Here is a 19697-nt window from a genome sequence, read left to right as displayed (position 1 = left end):
AGTCACGCTGCTGGTAAATTCACAGGCGCAGACGTTCCCCGAGCGCGGTCCGCACACCTAGGAGCTGCCCGTGTTCCGGCTCCATCTAATTTATCTGCAGACACCCCCAGCCCCTGCAATCCATCTAATTTATCTGCACTCTGGGTGATCTGCCTGCACTGCATCTAACCTCTAGTATTTCCACTTTATCTTTCCATTGTGCAGTTGTCCATGGTCAACAGTATATCCGTCCAGAACCTCTCCCCTCTAATTAGAGCTGGCTATGATTTGCTGAGCTTCTCTCGGCTTCTCTGGTGCCTGCGTCCTTCATCTCCTGGGCCTCAGTGTCCTTGTGAGACTCAGGGAGTCTCCAATCCTGGGAGAGACGCATCTCGGGTCCCCACCACATTCACATCCAGGAGTGGCTCACGTCTTGTTTCCCACTGTTCCTTCCTGCCCTCCCCACCCGACCCCAGGCTGCCTGCTCAACTCCCCGGTGTCCTGTGACCCCTCGGGGCCTTGTTGCCACCAATGTCAGCTTCACAGGAGCAGATGCCAGCAGGACGGACACATCAGAGGGTTTCTGTGAGCTTCACAAACGTGCCCCCGAGGGACACAGACTCCTGCCTGGGACAGGTGGCTCTATCGTTGGCCTCACTCTGGTTTTTAGATTCAGAGCTGCCGTCTAGTAAACAAGTTTATAAAGAAGAGAAGCCACCTCTGGCGAGACAGGTCCCAGCTAATCTGGGCCATCACTGGGGCACCGGGTAATGAATGCGAGCCCTGTTGAGTCGATAACAGGGGAGGTGGCCGGGGTCCCGGGAGCCACAGTAATTACAGACTCTCTTGACCCCACAGTGGAGTCTTAGAGGGAAGGGGGAAAATCACTGAAAACCCCCCTGAAAACCTCAGAGAAGCAGAAATTAAAAATGAACTTTACAGCCCTTAGAAAGGCTGTCATTTTATTCCCCTTATTAATATTCTGAGGTTGGGAGCCTTTCCGTAAAAACATAATTAATTGAGGCCACGCCGACAGTAAACAAGCAATTTCAAATTAAACCGAAATGACGGCGGCTTCATTTGCAAATGTGAACAGATTCTCAGAGCAGATAAATGAAGTCACCACATAGAGTGGAGACGGAGGGAGAGGGGAGGGGCAGAGAAGGGGCTGCCCGGAGAAGGCTGTGAGGGGTGACTTGATGGAGTCATTAATCTTTACCTGTCTGGGCCACGCTGCCACTCAGCTCAGAGAGACTGGCCTCCATCCTCTCCAGCTGCTTCCTGTCCTCTCGGCCGCCCAGGATGAGGGGGAGCAGGTATTTCTGCAAGAAGCGGGACAGGGTAAGGAATGCACATGGACCCGGGGTTATCCTCCAACCAGCTCTCAAATTCTGCCGCCCAGCTTTCTCCCTGTCATCCCCGGGTTTTGGAAACCCTAAGTAAACACCATAAATGAACAAGATATTTGAAAAAGTTATGAGACTGCGGTTACAACCACGTAAAAATTCTGCCTGAATAAGGACAAGGACCAGGAGGGAACGTGGACAGGGAGAGTCAACTGGAACTGCCGTGATGGGAACTTTCTGGGTCCTTTATTTACTTTTCTTAATGATGCTAAACTATTTCTGTAACACCAAGTTTTAAACTCTACTGTCAAAGTTGTAAGATATAACTGTGGATGGACACACGAGCAACAGACACTGCCGGAGCCTCCGGGAGGCAGAGGAGGTGGGGGAGCTCCTCCAGGCACATTCTCCTAGATCGTGAACATTTTGAACCTGTGAATGAATCACCTATTTGGAAACAAACGAGTAAAATTAATCAACAAAAATGACTGGAGAAACTAAAGGAAAAGCAACAGCACATTTCTGGGACCCTCGTTCTCTCGCCAGGGGATGACATGAGTGCTTGGGGCTGCTGAAGAGGTCACCTCCGTCTTTTTCTGAATTAAGCCTGAATCGTCGGAACAAACTTCCTTCATGTAAGAGTCAAAAGAAGTTGAGTTTCCCAGAACTGAAATACAGGGCAGAGGGAGAGGAGGGCGCAGGACCAGAAGAAACTGGCTCTGGTGAAAAAGAAACCGGGCCATCCCTCACAGGGGCCTAGAACCAGGGACGCTAGGGGGCAGTTCAGGAAGGAGGCGGGCAGGGCATGGCTGGCAACGGGTGTTCTTGGTTGCCTTGGAGGTGAGGGTGTGGAGGATGGAGGTGGGTGGTGGGGCCTGCAGGGACAGCTGCATGTAGGAACATGTGCACTGACATCCAGCTACTCAGGACGTAAAAACAAAGCTCCCCAGGTGAGGAGAGTGAGACCGGCTGCCCACTTCAACGGGCACTGCCAGAGGCAACGCAGCACAGGCCTGGCAGGAGCCGCCCAGGGAGAACTTTGGTTCTTAATCCATCTGGGCCCAGATAGGAAGGAGGTTGGAAACTTCTCCATTACAGTTTCTGTACGGGGAAAGGAAAAGAAGGTCTCTTGCAAGGGGTTTGTGGGAACTCATTTCCAGAGTGACTCCTAAGTGAAGATCATTCTTCAGTAGCACACGTATAGACGCATTTTCTATTTTGCAAAGTGCTTTTCAACCACAGCGTGAGCTATTACCCACAACTGAGCCAAAACTCATCATAAGTAGCCCTACACTTCAGGATGAAATGTCCTCAATATGAAAGGTAAAGAATTCTCAGGTGGGTGTGGTGGCTCACACTTGTAATCTCAGCACTTTGGGAGGCCGAGGCGGGTGGATCATGAGGTCAGGAGTTCGAGACCAGCCTGGCCAACACAACGAAACCCCAACTCCACTAAAAATACAAAAATTAGCCAGGCATGATGGCGGACACCTGTAATCTCAGCCACTCGGGAAGCTGAGGCAGGAGAATCACTTGAACCCAGGAGGCAGAGGTTGCAGTGAGCTGAGATAGAGCGCCACTACACTCCAGCCTGGGCAACATAGCTAGACTCTGTCTCGGAAAAAAAAAAATTCTCATGTGTGCGTCTGTAACCAACTAAATACTCCATTTCTGAGCTCAGAAGTCCGAAGGGAAGGAGCAGACGCGCTGCCCGAGCTGAAGTCTTCACGTGCCTGTAAAGCAAGATGAGGGCTTCTTACCATTTCTTTTTTTTTTTTTTTTTAATTTCAAGAAACTGAGCAGATGTTTTAGAAATTCTCGTTACCATTGTGACTGATATTGCAGCGTTTCTTTTCTTCTTTAAAGCAGAGCAGAGAGGCCACAGCTTCATCGACACTATGGGTGGCAGCTCCGGTGACTGCCCACACCAAGGTGAGCTGCGAGCTGCCCTCCCGATCCCGTCAGGCCACAGGCCCGCCATAGGTGGCCATGTGACAGTGCCTACGGCTCAGGACGGCCAGGCATTCATTTGAGGATTCTGCGTTAGTGTTGCATACTTCCTGGTGCTTGTATGCAGTCAGCGATTTGAAGGGGGCACCAGTTCAGAGAAGTTCCAGATCCCAGAATGCGTTTTTGTTCTGTTTTGATTGTTTGTTTGAGACAGAGCCTCGCTCCATCACCCAGGCTGGGGTGCAGTGGCACAATCTTGGCTCACTGCAGGCTTGCTGCAACCTCCACCTCTCGGGTTCAAGCGATTCTCCTGCCTCCGCCTCCTGAGTGGCTGGGATTACAGGTGCATGCCATGACACTGGCTAATTTTTGTATTTTCAGAAGAGATAGGATTTCACCTTTTGGCCACACTGATCTCAAAGTCCTGACCTCAAGTGATCTGCCCACCTCAGCCTCCCAAAGTCCTGGGATTACAGGCGTGAGCCACTGTGCCTGGGTTGTTTTGTTTTTGAAATTGAGACAGGGTCTCCCTCTGTCACCCAGGCTGATGGGCAGTAGTGTGATCTCAGCTCACTGCAACCTCTGCCTCCCAAGCCCAAGTGATCCTCCCACCTCAGCCTCCCAAGTATAGCTGGAACTACAGATGCACACTACCATGCCCGCTAACTTTTGTATTTTATTGATAGAGACAGAGTTTCTGCTGCTCTTAAATGCCACACGGGACAATGGTATATAAAGCACTTCCATGTGCCAGGCATGGCTCTGAGCCTCTACAAGGGAGCACTGACTCTCTGGGTCTTCGTGACAATCTCGTGAGGTGGGGACTGTTATCCCCATCTTACAGATGAGACCAGAGCCTGTGCTCACCAAGCCCCTGAGGGGCAGGGCAGGGCTCGGCAGCAGCTGGCCCAGTGTCATGCTCTTTGCCATCATGTATTTCTGTGTCTCAAAACTTCCTGCACAGCTTTCCCGTGCAGGCACTACTCTAAGTGGCTGGCACAGGCTGGCAAGGGACAACCTGACAATGCCTCTGCAAGCAGAGAACTGGGTGGCGCATGCTGAGCACTGGAGAAGAGGGGGGCAGGACCTCAATCCAGCCATGAACCCCGACCTCTATCACAGCCACTCGCTGCCAAGCAGCTCCAGGGCAGAGCACGGCAGTGCCTCCACCCAGGAGCCAGTGAAAGGGGTTGAATGCCACAGGGCAGCAGGGGCACAGCACCCACGGCTGTTGGGGGAGACTCACCTTGTAGAGTTGGTGAAAGCCAAATGCAATGCCTGCCATGATGATGGCCAGGGCGCCGTAGTCTCGCCATCGGGAGCCTGCGGGGCCTGCGGGCGGAAGAGGAGGAGGGTTAGAAGGGGCAGATGGCATCCTTCCCCGGGTGGGGACTGGTACACGGGCCTCAGTGGCATAGTCTCTTTGCCTCCAACGATGAGCAAGTGGGACACTCCGCTGCAGGAAGGCAACACATGATCATCACAACAGCAGCTCGGCTCCGTCCCCTCCTGTTCCTGCTGCCTCAACTGGAACACGAGGGATGCCAGTCACCCAACCCTGACGGCAGGCTGTGGGTAAGGTATCTAGCAGTGAGCTGAGCCCAGACTGGGGAGTCAGGTGGCAGAGGTGATATGAAGACCGACAGCATGGTCTCTACCTCAGAAACAAGATCCAGAGAGGACAACGTGAGTACATTTGGGGGAGCATAAATACAGCCACATATGCCCTGCTATAGCTGGGGGCCATAGCAGAACCAAGCAGGGCCTCAGCGAAGTGGGGAGGGGGACCGTGGTACACTGGCTGGGGGCACCAGGGCGGACTGTGGTAAACTAAACCTCCTGGCCCTGCTCTCACTTGGAACCAGGGGAGAGAAAACACAAGTCTCCAAATGACCAAGCAAGACTTCAGAGAGTGAGAACAACTATCACAAAGGGATGGGGGTGGCAGGGGAGAGGGGCAGGGGTGGGCAGGGCCTTGAAGGAGCCCCAAGGCCCTTAGGGGCTGGAGGAGAGCAAGCGCAGAGGGGAGACACTAGGTGGGTGAGGACCAGGTGAGCACCCTGGGCCTGATGGAAGAGGAGAGCTGCTGTGGCGCAGAGAACCCAAGAGCAGAGCGCTGGGGAGAGTGGACAGGAGCCAAGGAAGCTGCAGGTGCAGTGGAGGCCAGGGTGGGGCAGGAAAGAGGGAAAGGTGGGGCCGGGTGGACCGTGTGGTCAAGGAAGCTGAATATTCTTCCATGAGCAATGGGAGTCAGGGCATGCCACGGCCCTGGAGAGTAGCACTGGGGTGGCTCTGAGGGTGGCCAGAAGTGGGGGCCACAGAGGCAGGAGAGCTGGGGTGAGGCTGCTGCAAGGGTCCACGGAGGTGGAGAGGGACTGAGACCAGCACAGAGGGCAGGAAGGGAGTGGAGCACTGTCCCAGGAGACCACCTAGCTGCTGCTGTGGAGAGGGCCAGTCTGCACGGAGGAGAGCACCTGGCCCCGTTCTCTTTATTTGTATTAATTAATTAATTAATCTTTTTAGAGCTGAGCTCTTGCTATGGTGCCCAGGCTGGAGTGCAGTGGAGATTTATAGGCATGTCCCACTGCTGATCAGAATGAGAGTTTTGACTGGCTCCATTTCCAACCTCCTTAGGCAACCTGGTGGTCCCTGCTCCAGAAGGTCACCCACATTGATGCAGTACTTAGTGCAGACCCCCATCTGCACAGCACACTGCAGCCCAGAGCTCCTGGACTCAAGGAATCCTCTCGCCTCAGCCACCCAAACAGCTGGACTACAGGCACACAGCACTGTGCCTGGCCCCGGTTCTCTTTAGAACGGGACATACCAAAGTGCCCTCCTGAATGCAATTACAGTTGACGGAGGCGGGGGGCAGTTTCCACCTTTACACTTTCCCACGTACAGTGCAGAAAGTGCTCCCATGTCCACACCTCATCTGATCCTCTGAGACACGCAGGAGGGCCCTGTGGAGCTGCCATCTCCAGGCCACCTGGTGGGTGCTCTGCCTCCCCCTGAGGGATCTGCCATCAGGAGGGGCGTGGGTGGGACACAGAGCAGTGGGGAAGGTGATCACAGCGCCAGTGGAGAGTTATCCGGAAGGAGCCCTGTGGTGTGCTGCTCACTCAAGAGGAAGGGGAAGAGCGGAGAACAGCAGTGTTCTGAACTCTCAGATGGAGCGTCAACATGGCCCAGCGAAGCTCTTGCTGCTTGAGAGATTTCTGCCCTCACTTCTCACCTGTGCCTATAAGTTTTCAGAGGTAGCTGCCATGCCCTGGTGTTTCATGACCAGAGGGGAGGAGAGGGCCCATTCTTTCTTTCAGTTCAGGGCACGATGTGGCTGCTGGCACACAGCTAACCAGGAGAATCCAAGTTGCAAAGACCTCCGAGTGGACAAGAGACACCCCTCCCCCGGGGCTGCTGAATGGTGCTCTCAGGGGGCAGAGAGGACAGGCCTGGAGGGGCCTGGAGTCTCTCCTTGGCCACCACACTCCCTCCCTGCCTGCAGATTCCATGCCAGATTCCCCAGTATGTCCTAGGCCTGGAATCTCCATCCCAAACTGTAATCAACATATGGCCTCTCCCTCAGTCCCCAACTCCCATTTCTGTTTTACACTTTTTGAATCGGTAACACACATACAGTTTACACATCAAATAGCACAGGTCAGTCCATGACAAAACGGCTTCCCCACCACCGACAGCCATTAGTGGTCTCACATTTACCCTTCCGGAGAGTTCGTGCGCACGTCTAAGGTGGCACAGGAGGTCTTCTCTTCCTTCGCATTTCCACATCTCTCAATCTTGTTTCCTATAGCTGCAGGGTATTTCACGCCACCTGCCCTCTGATGGGCATTCAGCTCATTTCCAACTTTCTACTACTGCACACCACGCTGCCATCAACAACGTGCACATGTGCCGTCTCCCACCGGGGACGTGCGCACCCGTGAACCTCAGAACTCCCAGAGGCTGGTCCCAGGGCCTGTGCATTTGCAGTTTTGAGAAATGCTGCCACGCTGCCTCCACGGGGCCAATAATTCACCCTCAGCCCCTGCACAATGCCTGCTTCCCCACGGCTGCACCCACACAACGCACAACTCAAACGCAGAGATTCCTGCCGGTACCACAGCAGGAAAGCAGAAGTTCACTCTAGTTCTAATTTGCATTGAATCACTGTGAGTGAGGACTGAGCATGTTTCCATCAGCATTTCCTTTTCGGTATACTGTACGCTCTCCGCTTTTCTACTTGATTTCTTTTCCCTTGTCACTTTAGAGAGACTTTTTATGTAGCAGGGATATTAGCCCGTTGTCTGTGATCTGCATCGCAAACATCTTCTCTGTTTGATTTTTCTTTTGACTCTGCTAACGTTTTGTAGCATGCAGAGGTTTTTATACAAATTTATCAATCTATTCTTTTACGGGTTCCGGGATTTGTGCGATGGTTGGCAAGGACTTTCCCACTCCCTTCCCAGGCGATGCAGTGACACTTGGTGTCTGAGAAACAGCCATGGGAAGGGAACCTGCTTCGCCTGATGGTGGATACCCCCACCCGACACAAATCACCCTCGTTACACAAGGAGCTCTGAGACCACTGAGGTAGACAGACCTTTCACCCTGACCCCAAGGAGCCGGGCACTGGGAGTCCCAATCAGGTGTCTCTTCTGTCTCCCCTATTCTGCCAGCTTTGCTCAGCACTCCAGAAGCAAAAGGTAACATCTAGTCCAAGTTCATTTTCAGGAGAAAAAAGTGAAGACAAAGCGACCTGTTGCCTCCGCTCTCTCTGAGTCCCTGCTCGGGAGGGCTTTCATCCATGCTCGGAACATCCCTCTGTGTAGCCCAAATCCTCAGGCAGAATAAGTGCAGAATGGGGCCCACGGCCCAAATACCATATTCACTTCTCGATACCATGAAGCCTCTGGCAAGAAAGCAGCTGTGACTGGGCTGAAAACTTGACCAGCACCTGGAGTTTGCTGAATTCCCCTGCTTGCCTGCAAACATCCCACCATGAGAAGTGCAGCCTTCTCTGGGGCCCTTCGGGCTGCCAAGGCTGAGCAGATGCTGGCGTGCAGGATGAGGACCAGGAACCTCCAACAGCTCCCCACTTTCCAGAGCTCTGCGCTCCTGCAGCCCTGAGAAACACCTGTGGTCCTGTAGCCTCACCCCTCACCCTCACCGCTCGCGTTCCTGCCATGCTCACACTAAGAACATTTTATTGCCCCCTGGTTTTCATTATTAATGAAAAGGGACCAGAATGATCTTTCCTAAAGTTCAGAGAGTCTATAAAGACAAGAAGCTGAAATGCCATTTTACTCGTTTTGGAGATGTGTGATACAATTCTGTCTTGTGGCAAAATGAAAAAAGAGAAAAACTCGGATCGAGATGACTCCCACCCACTGTGTGGCTCTCAGAGGGTAACAGACCAGGCTACTGCAAACATCAGCACGGTCCACACTAGCTCAAACTCCCAGCCACGACCACCTCCAGTCCTCTCCTGCCCAACCCAGGACCTGTTTTTTCCAAGTCCAGTGCAGACTCTGTGAGGGAACTGAGAGCAGGGCGCCCGGAGCACAGCCTCCCGTCGCCAGGCTCCCTGAATGTCCAGAGGTATAAAGACAAGGGCCGAAGATGGGGCAGTCACTCTTCTCAAGCTGGGAAGAGAAGACAGACAATGAGTGGGCTTGTTAAATGCTTCGAGTCTCCACTCTGGAAGCAGGGACCAGCCTGCCCTGCAGACGAGGCAGACGAGGTAGCAAGTGGGCAACGAGCCTGGGGTCAGAAACCCTGGTGCCACCACCAGCCAGGAGGTTTCGAGGACATTTCTCTCTTCTTATCAAGCACTGACTGAAGGTGGCAGGGCTCTGCTAGCCCCAAAGAACCTAAGAACAGGAGATATCTTAACTCTCCCTCAGAGTCCAGCTGTCTACAGCACCTCCCAGCAGGAAGGACCTGCGCCCTAGCTGCATGGCAGGGGTTCCTCACCAGTACCACAGCCCTGGCATCTTAGTGAAGGCTGAAGAGACGGGCGTCTGTGGCGGCAATCCTCATCCCGCACACCTGGGCCTTCCTGGGACTGCCTCTGTGCCGTGGCGCTGTGCGCTGCAGTGAGGTCAGGGGACAAACTGCTGTAGAGCAAACGGCGTGGAGCGCTTCAAAACTCAACCTTCCAAGGTCTCCATGAACTAGCTTAAGCTCTGACGGACTCCATGGAGGTCAGCCTGCGCAAAGGCTCCGGTTTGGGTAACACCATGGTAGAGAGGGGAGGTAGGAGAGCTGCACCCCCACAGCTCCCAACTATTCACCAAACACTAACAAAACCAACGTGATTGTTTCTTTAATGATACCTCCACCAGCCAAATTCTCACCTAACAGGTGAGAAAAAACATCAGCAACTAAGAACACATGCCCAGGACCGGGACTTGTGCATACAAGATGACAGTGTTGAGCCTGAAACCACCAAGTCACAGACTGACGCACATCATGGAAATCCTGCAACCCAGTAAACGTTCATCAGCAATACAGAGCTGAAAGCTGTCACGAAACCATGCTGCCAAGATATGTGCTCCAGTGATGTGCTAGCTGACAAGAGGGAGGGAAATCTCATGTCCTTGAGGGACTGGCAGCCCAAGCATGGGCAAGGCAGTGGCAGAAACGGGGCCAGCCCAATGAGGTCCCCTCTAGGCTCATCAGGGTTGGAGCCATGACTCCATCCAGCAGTGTCTCTAGCTTCTCGCATTAGCCCATCAGCTTCACTCAGAAGCCACTCTGAAAATTAAATGACAAGACAGGCTCACTCCCAGTAAGGTCTTGGAATAAAGCCAGCCCACCAAATCAGTGCTTGCTACAGCACAGAGGTGGAGAGCACATGTGCGAAGAGGTGGGGCGGAGGGGTGTCTGGCTGGGCTGAGGAGGGCTGGCTTCAGCCTGGGGGCCGGGTGGGCCCTGAAGCACATGGCCGTGGATGGCTGGCAGTGGGCAGAAAGACAGGCCCAGAGAGCAGCAACAAAAACAGATCGTCTCTGCTCTGAACAGAAGTACCTGGCAGCCTGATGGCAAAAGGCACCACAATAGCCCGATGGTAGTCGTGTTGGAAAATGCAAAGCCTGCGTTCACACGTACATCCTGTGAAAGACTATCTTTTCCACTTCTCGTGGGCTACGATGCTATTAGCAGTGTCATCTTTAGGCAGGAAGGACACTGAGAGCATATCTATATCTCCTCTCCATAGATTAAAAAATGAACTCTGATTAAGCTGTTAAGAATTCAGAAGAGTCCAGAAATAGACCCATGCTTACATGGTCAACTGATTTTGACCAAGAGGCCAAAGTAGTTCTATGGGGAAAGGATAATTTTCCTGTTCAGCAACAGTCATGCTGAACAACTGGATATCGAAAGGAAAAACAATGAACCTTGACTCACACCTTATGGCATACATGAAAATTAACTCACCTAAACAAGAAAGCAAAAACTATAAATTTTCTATAAGAAAACAGAAAGCATAGAAGAAAATCTTTGCCACCTTGGGGTAGGCAAAAACATCTTAAGAAAGCATTAAACTAAAGGGGAAAAAAATGCTCTCAAATGGACACCATCAAAATTTAAAGCATTTGCTTTTCAAAAGGCACTCTCAAGAAAATGAAGGGACAAGCCATGGGCTGGGAGAAAATACCTGCCAAACATATATCTGACAAAGAACTCATAACTAGAATATATAAAGAGCTCTGACAATTCAATAATAAAACGACAAAGTGGCTTTTAAAATGGGCATAAGATTGGAAAAGACTCTTTACAAAAGATATGTGAATGGCCAATAAGCACATGAAAATATGCTTGATGTCATTAGTCATTAGGGAAATACAAATTAAAAGTGCTGTACAATAAGGGTCTATCACATACACATTAGAATGGCTAAACTAAAAAATGAGACTATCAAGTGTTGACAAACATATGGAGCAACTCACTCTTACATATTGCTGATGGAAATACAAATGCTACCATCATTTTGGGAAATAGCTTGATAGTTTCTTTTAAAGTTAAACATGTACCTAACATGTGACTAAGCCATTCCACTCCTAGGAAATGAAAGCATACGTGCACATTTATACATGACTGTTCACAGCAGTTTTACTCATAATAGCCCCAAACTGGGAGTGAGCCAGATGACTACTAACTGGTCAACAGACAGACAAACTGTGGTACATGGAGCAACAGAAGTTAGCAAACTATAGCCAGTTGGCCAATCCTACTTTAGCCCTTTTTTCTTTTTTGAGATGGAGTTTCACTCTTGTTGCCCAGACTGGAGTGCAGTGACACAATCTCGGCTCACTGCAACTTCTATCTCCCAGTTTCAAGTGATTCTCCTGCCTCAGTCTCCCGAGTAGCTGGGATTACAGGCACTCACTACCATGTCAGGCTAATTTTTTTATTTTTAGTAGAGATGGGGTTTCACCATGTTGACCAGGCTGGTCTCAAACTCCTGATCTCAAATGATCTGCCCGCCTTGACCTCCCAAAATGCCAGGATTACAGGTGTGAGCCACTGCACCCATCCTGGTTATTAAATTTTTAAAGAATTGTAGTCATGGGAAAGGGAGAAGAAGAACAGGAAGAAGAAGGAGGAGGAGAAAGAGGAAAAAGAGAGGATGGAGGGAGAAGAGGAAAGAGGTGAGAAGGAAAACGTGACAGAGACATGTTGCTCACAAAGTCCAAAATATGGCCCTTTAAAGAAAAATATATAAATATACATATATATATATATAAAAGTTATGTATATTTGTGTACATATGTATATAAATATACAATAAATATACTCTGGACAACAGAGTGAGATGCTATCTCCAAAAAACTAAGACCAAAACTTCCTAGAAGACAATATAGGAGAAAGTCTCTTCAGCCTTGGGATAGACAAAGGCTTCTTAGGATGTAAAAACCACGAATCATAATCATAACATAGACATAAATAGTCCATTCCTTTTATATGTATTTTCCAAATATATACCATATATGTATATATAATATAGAAATACATATATAAATTATATATGTATATAATTATATATATTTATATAAATATGTGTGTGTATGTGTATATATACATATAAAACCATGAACCCATCTCAAAAGCATTATGGTAAAGAAACCAGACACAAAAGCCTACATACTATATGGTTCCATTTATATGAAATGTTTTATTTTTATTTTTTGAGACAGAGTCTCTCTCTCTCTTACCCAGGCTGGAGTGCAGTGGCGTAATCCCAGCTCACTGCAACCTCCGTCTCCCAGGTTCAAGCCATTCTCCTGCCTCATCGTCCCAAATAGCTGGGATTACAGGTGCGTGCCACTCATGCCCAGCTAATTTTTGTATTTTTAGTAGAGAAGTCACCATGTTGGCCAGGCTGGTCTTGAATCCCTGACCTCAGGTGATCTGCTCGCCTCAGCCTCCCAAAGTGGTGGGATTACAGGCGTGAACCACAGCGCCCAGTCTATATGAAAAGCTTGAAAAGGCAGAAGGAACTACAGTGACAGGGCAGAGACTGCTGGTTAACAGGAACCAGAGGCAGGGGAAAAGGATGACATAAAGGGCACAAAGAAACTTTCTGGGGTGATGGAAATTTTCTATATTGTGATTGTAATGTTGGTTATAGGAGTTAAATGAGTTACTACTTGTTTGTACAACTCATTGATTGTATACTTAAAATTGATGTATCTATTGTATGTATATTATACTTCCAAAAACTAATTAGAAAGAAAATAATTAAGAAGGATCCAGAAACATAAAACTATCACATCCAGCAATTCCACTCCTAGATATCTACCCAAGAGCAATATCTACCCAAGTCCACACAGGACTTGCACAGAGATGTTCTTTGCAGCATTATTCATCTTCACCAAAACTGGAGACGATCTAAATGTCCATCGACGGGTGAACTGATGGACAAAATGAGAATGAGGTATATCGGAAAACAGAATACGATTCCATGGTAAAATGGAATGAGTACTGATACATGCTACAGTATGAATGAACCTCAAAAACATCAGGTTAAGCGAAAGAAGCCAGGTACGAGGGATCACATATTCTGATTCCATTTACCTGAAATGTCCAGAAAAGGGGAAATTTATAATGATGAAAAGGAGATTAGTGGTTGCCTGGGGCTAGAGGTGGGAACAGGGATTAACAGTAAATGGGCCCAAAGGATCTTATTGGGGAGGTGAAGTACTCTAAAGCTGATTTAGGGTGACAGCTGCATCACTAGGTAAAGTTACTCAAAGTCATTGAACTGTATACTTGAAATGGATGATTTGTATGACATATAACATGTACTTCAATAGCTTTGTTTTTTTTTTAATGATTTTTTTAAAAGAGGGATCTAGAAACAGACTCATGCATATATAGTGAGTTGATTTTTTATAAAGAGACACGTAACTCAATGGGGATAAGATAATCTTTTGACCGTAAGGTACAGGCACAACTGGATATCCATATGGGGAGAAATGAACCTTGACCTTTACCTCACACCATTCATGAAAATTAACGACGAATAGGTCACAGACCTAAACATAAAAACTAACACTATAAGCCAGGCGCAATGGTTCACATCTATAATCCCAGTACTTTGGGAGGCCAAGGCAGGCAGATTGCTTGAGCCCAGGAACTCAAGACCACCCTGGGCAACACAGTGAAAACCCGTCTCTCCACAAAATACAAAAATTAGCCGGGTGTGGTGGCACACGCCTGTCATCCCAGCTACTTGGGAGGCTGAGGCAAAAGGATCACTTGAGCCTATGAGGTAAAGGTTGCAGTGAGCCAAGATCAGGCCATTGCATTCCAGCCTGGGTGACAGAGTGAGACAGTGTCTCCTAGAAGACAATATAGGAGAAAGTCTCTTCAACCTTGGGATAGACAAAGGCTTCCTAGGACGCAAAAACCATGAATCGTAAAAGGAAAAAATGATAAATATATGTCATCAAAATTAAAATCGTGTGCTCTTCAAAAGGTAATGTTAAGAAAATAAAAAGGCAAGCCACCAACTGAGAGGAAGTACTCATAATACATGTATCTGACCAATGTGTTGAAACCAGAATACATTAAAAACCTCATTCCACTCAGTAAGAAGACTATTAATAATGGGCAAAATATTGAAACAGACTCTTCCCAAAAAAGATATGCAAGTGGACAATAAACTCACAAAGAGAGGCTCAACCTAATCAGTCATCAAAGAAATATAAACCCAAACCACCATGAGATACCAGCATATACACAATAAAATTGCTAAAATTCAAAAGACTGAGGAACACCCGCTGTCGGGGATATGTAGCAACTAGAACTCTCTGCTGGTGGGAAGGTAAAATGATGCAACCACTCCAGAAAACAGTTTAGCAGTTTCTTATAAAGTTAAACATACACTTAACATATAAACCAGCAATTCTACTTCGAGGCACTCACCCAAGAGAAATAAAAACATACAAAGACTTGTATACGAATGTTCCTTCGTGAGAGTTTTATTCGTAATAGCAAAGCTGGAACCAACCCAAAGCCCATTGACTGGTGAATGGATAAACAAACTGTGTGCATCCATACAATGGAATAGCACTCACTGGTAAAAAGGAAAGAGCTTTGGATGCGTACAGCAATTTGGGTGAATTTCAGCAACATTATGCTGAGCAGAAAAAAACAGAAACAAAAGAGTACTTGCTGTACGAGTCCATTCAAGTAAAAAAGATGCTCTAGGAAAGAAATTTAATAGGTAGTAATAGAAAGCAGATCAGTGGTTGCCATCAAGCCAGGATCAAGGAGGGGAGGACTGACTGGAATGGGACACAAGGGAACCTTTCCGGGTATTGGAAATGTTCTACCATGTGGTGATGGTTACATGGAAATCTACACTTACCAAACTCAAATTGTATAATTAAAATAGGTACATTTTATTTATGTCAATTACATCTCAGTAAGACTGATTTTTAAAAAATAAAAAGTCCATTCAGAACTTTTTTTTTAAAAAAAAGAGCTAAAGGAAGTCAGGAGTGCTTGAGAACACGACCCAGTGGTGTAGGCTCTAAGTTTTCTCACCACACAGCTTGCAGCTGAGACCAAGGAAAGAAGCCATATTTAAATAATGTACCCTGTAATATTTGATACATACAAAAGACATGTATTTAAGTTATAAGACCAGTAATACAATGAGCCATTCTAAACCTGCCTAATTTACTAGCTAAAACTTTCCAAATACCATTGAAGCTAGCCATGTGTTCCTCCCCAGCCCAGAGGTAACCATTATCCTAAACCTAGTGTTTATCAGAACTCAGACTTCCTATGGGCTATGGAAAGCTGAGGACATGTGCTACGGAGATCGGGACTCTACATCTCAGCCTTACCTGCAGACAAGGATGGCCGTGCAAGAGTCAGCCAATAGGGAGAAAGTGGAAGTGACGTGAGCAATTTCCAAGAGGTGTCCTTAGAAGGCAGCCTGCCCTTTTCCTGCCTCCTCCCAGCTCTCGCTGGCTGGATGGCAGGTGGGATAGCTGGAGCCGAAGCATTCACACCACACCATGAGATGGATGCCAGCCAGCTGTCAGGAAGGCAGAGCAGTGAAGCAGAGCAGAGTCCCTGCAGACCACAGAGCCTCCTGTCAGCCTGGGCCACCTATATTTATGTAACAGAGAAAAATTTCTCTATTTCTTTAAGCCACCCTTGTTTGGAGTTCTCTGTCACCTGTAGTAGAATTTCCTAAAACGAACACACTGTCACCACAGCCAGAATCCTAACTGCCATCAACATCAAAGACTTTTAATGGTCCAATAAACGAAAGGAAAGGATCGCTTTATTTCAGTTCCCTCCCGTGATACTTGCCCTCTGCAACATCCACGAATGGCATTTATCCAGCCCCCATATGGCACCACACCAGGCAGAACGCACAGCAACAAAATGGAGAGAGCTCCTGCTAATCCAAACCAGCACCATCGACAAAAGAAAACTCAATTTCCTCAAATTTAGAGAAACACTTTCTTCATATGCAAACCAGTAACTTTCAGGTAGCAAAAGGAGAGATTTGTCTGCTAAACCGGCAGAGAGAGAAATGGAAGAGACGGGCCACCCTGCCCCGGGCCTTTTCTGTTCTCTCTTCACAGCGACGCCTTCCTTGACGCCTTGGGTCTACCTATGGCTGACTGATCTTCAAAGCCAGTTTAAGTCCTGCCCCTTCCAGAAGTCCTTGCCTAAGACTAGCATTCTGGGAGTTTCCTTTGTTCTCAAATTCTGAAAGTTCTTAACATTCTCACCATGCAAGATGACATGGGATGGTCTTCTCTGTCTTTCTTCAATGGAGGGCTTCCCTCTAGGATGAACAGCGGCTCCTGGAGGCGGGTCCCATCCCCTACTTCTTCCACAGCCTGCCGAGAGCAGTCTGCACCAGCTGAGCTCACAGACAGTATCACCGACTGGCCATGGGAGCAGCTCACCCACACGACAGCCCTTCCATTCTCAAGCACATTTCTACCCGCATTTATCCATTCCACAAGCATTTCTAGAACACCTGCTCAGTCAGAGCCTCAGGCCACTAGATTTTTTTTAAGCCTCAGAACTCACAGTTGGATGGGGAAGACACTGGTATAAATGCTTAAGTGAAGTGGGGTGGGATGGGGAGTCTTGAGGGGAGCTTCCCTCCAAGTCAGAACACTGAAAAGACCCCCTGGAGGAGTCAGCGCTGGCCCCAACCCTGAAGAACAGCCGTGAACACACAGAGTGGGCACCACAGGCTCGGCACAGAACAATGGCCTCCGGCCAACGCCCCCCGATGTCTTCGCTAACTAACCTCATGGCATCTGCCTAGATGACACAAATAACTTTAATATTAGTCTAAGAATAAGATGGCCAAATAGGCAGTATGGCTACAAAAATCATTAGGTGATGCATTTCAAAGTAAAAGTCACTGTGCTTCCGGCTGTCCTCCGTCGGGGTTGGCAGAGCCACCCTTTCTCCAACCATGTCTTCTGACTCTCTCATCCCATGCTCCAGCCACTCTCAACAACTCAGATTTCTTTCTTTCTTTTTGGTTTTTCAGAGACAGAGACTTGCTCTGGCACCCAGGCTGGAGTGCAGTGGTACAATCATGGTTCACTGCGGACTTAACCTCCTAGGCTCAAGCAATCTTCCCACCTCAGCCTCCCAAGTAGACCCACCACCATGCCTGGCTAGTGCTGTTTTTTTAAATTTTTTTACAGGGCCTGGTGCGGTGGCTCATGCCTATAATCCCAGCACTTTGGGTGGCTGAGGCAGGCAGATTGCCTGAGGTCAGGAGTTCGATGCCAGCCCAGCCAACATGCTGAAACCCTGTCTCTACTAAAAATGCAAAAATTAGCCAAGCGTGGTGGCACCCACCTGTAATCCCAGCTACTCAGGAGGCTGAGGCAGAAGAATAGCTTGAGCCTGGGAGATAGAGGTTGCAGTGAGCTGAGATCACGCCCATGCACTCCAGCCTGGGCAACAGAGCGAGACTCTACCTCAAAAAAATAAAATAAAATAAAAAATAAAAATAAATTTTTTTAGAGATGGCATCTCACTATGTTACCCAGGTTGGTCTTGAGCTCCTAGCTTCAAAGTACTCCTCCTATCTCAGCCTCTCAAAAATTTGGGATTACAGGCATGAGCCACCATGCCCAATGCCCAACAACCTGGAGTTTCTTAACTTCATCAGTTTTACGTCTATGTGCTTTTGCGTTAGCCTGGCGTGCCCTTGTCTATCCTGTGTGATCACTGAACCAATCAGCCCACCAGATCCAGTTAGACATTTGCTCTCTGAAGCTTCCCATCACCTCTTCTGTGCCACTGTCCTCACCAGGGCCACCTGACAGGCACTGCTGTGTTGGCCTAACCATCTTCCCTACCAGACAGGAGCAACCAGACAAAGAGACTAGGCCCTATTAATCTCGTCTGCCCAGGGGTCTGGCACACAGTAGGCATTCAATAACGATGCTTGCTCAGTGAATTAAGATAATCACAGATAAGTATATGTTACTACACAGGGCTATAAAAGAAGTAAACAGAAAAATAACTCACTCTCTCTCAGGATTTCTAATCAAATGGTTCAAAGCCCTTCACCAGCCTCAGACATTTACATCCTATTTTAAGAAGAGGCAACTGAAGCTCTAGGTCAGTCTTTGAAGGGGCCTAACTTGTTGATCAAAGACAGTGGAGGAAAAATGTTCAAATCTAAGAAGAAATTATTATCTTACAAAATTTACACTGGCCCTGCTTGTATCTCAAAGCTTCTTGTCTCTCTGGGAGGAAGAAGACAAATCAGCTTGGCGCAAATCAATCAAGCAGCATTTATCAGGCCTCTGCTCAGGACTGGGCTAGGCCCGCACCTACACACACGCACTGACTCCCGATGCAAAGCCAGACAAGAAGAAACCAAACTGAGAAATGGAGAATGTCAAATCTTCTCTCCAACCACAGCCTGACTTCTCCTGAACTCTACCGACTTTCTTCTAAGCCCCGAGAACACCGGTTTATGCTTATACCAGGTGACACCAGGCTTCTCCTTGGTGCCAACCTCCTATCACTTTCACAAAAGCCTTCCCTGACTCTAGCCCACATTAATTCTTCTCTTTTCTGTATTTCAGAATTTCAGAAATTCTTGTCTGCATAATTAATTTTGGCATTAAATCACAACATCTTATTATCCTTTTCTTAAGAGTTTATCTTATCTTTCCCAAAGAGCTGGCAAGATGCTTAAAGATCAGGTTTTGCATCTCTCACGTGATACAGTACTGAGCATACAGTAGATGCTTAATAAAAATACCGAGAAATTGAACTGTTACCATTCGGGCAGGTTTCTATGTTCTCTCTGCCAACACTGGCATTTACGAACATCTCAAGGTCAACCATATTCACCAAAGAACAGAGACGCCAAAAGAGGCACCCAGTGGCACACCTGCCGCTGAGTAGGTAGGCCAGCAAGTTCAAAGGAGAAGAGCACTGGGCTCCCTGGGGTGCTCTTGGAAAAGCTGCCCCACCCTGAGACATGAGTGTGTGGGGCTAGGCCCAGGGGATCCCATTTTCTAGGCTTGGGCTCAGAGATGGAATATCCATAAAAAGCCAAGATATGGGGAGGAATGGGCTGCCGGGGATCTAGAAGTAAAATCGGCAGGAACACACATGAACGGAGGCCATAAATCCCTCCCGGACGCAGACAATGCCTCAGTGATAAGCATGCAGATTGCACACCTAGTTCAGAAACTCCCCTGAGTTTGCTTGTAATTAAGGGGGTTAGAAAGGTAAAAAAAATATATAAACCCAATTAATCATTTAAATATTTAAAGTCAGATTTTTCCCTCACTCCAGGATTAGTATATTTCATAACGCCAGCAGCAGACAGCCCTGGTTTTTACTGGGGTTCATTTTAGAGCATGTTTAAACTAGTCAGATTGAGTGATG

At 48.2% G+C, this 19697-nt stretch overlaps 1 protein-coding gene across 3 annotated transcripts in view; it reads right to left on the bottom strand.

Annotated features, from left to right (window-relative positions):
- Nucleotides 1–19697, bottom strand: part of PEX14 (peroxisomal biogenesis factor 14) — a 148224-nt gene that overhangs the window by 6504 nt on the left and 122023 nt on the right. For all 3 annotated transcript variants that reach the window (XM_012473609.1, XM_012473611.3, XM_012473610.2), the window contains 2 exons: nucleotides 4522–4607; nucleotides 1199–1301 (listed from right to left, as the gene is read on the bottom strand). In XM_012473609.1, the coding sequence (XP_012329032.1) occupies nucleotides 1199–1301; nucleotides 4522–4607 (189 nt within the window). The remainder of the gene's footprint in view (nucleotides 1–1198; nucleotides 1302–4521; nucleotides 4608–19697) is intronic.

Source organism: Aotus nancymaae, unplaced genomic scaffold (genome assembly GCF_030222135.1).
Source record: "Aotus nancymaae isolate 86718 unplaced genomic scaffold, 86718_ANA_hifiasm-v0.15.2.pri h1tg000053l, whole genome shotgun sequence".
Lineage (NCBI taxonomy): Eukaryota > Metazoa > Chordata > Mammalia > Primates > Aotidae > Aotus > Aotus nancymaae.
The sequence above is the reverse complement of the archived record's forward strand: the minus strand, read 5'-3'. Positions and strand labels throughout refer to the sequence as shown.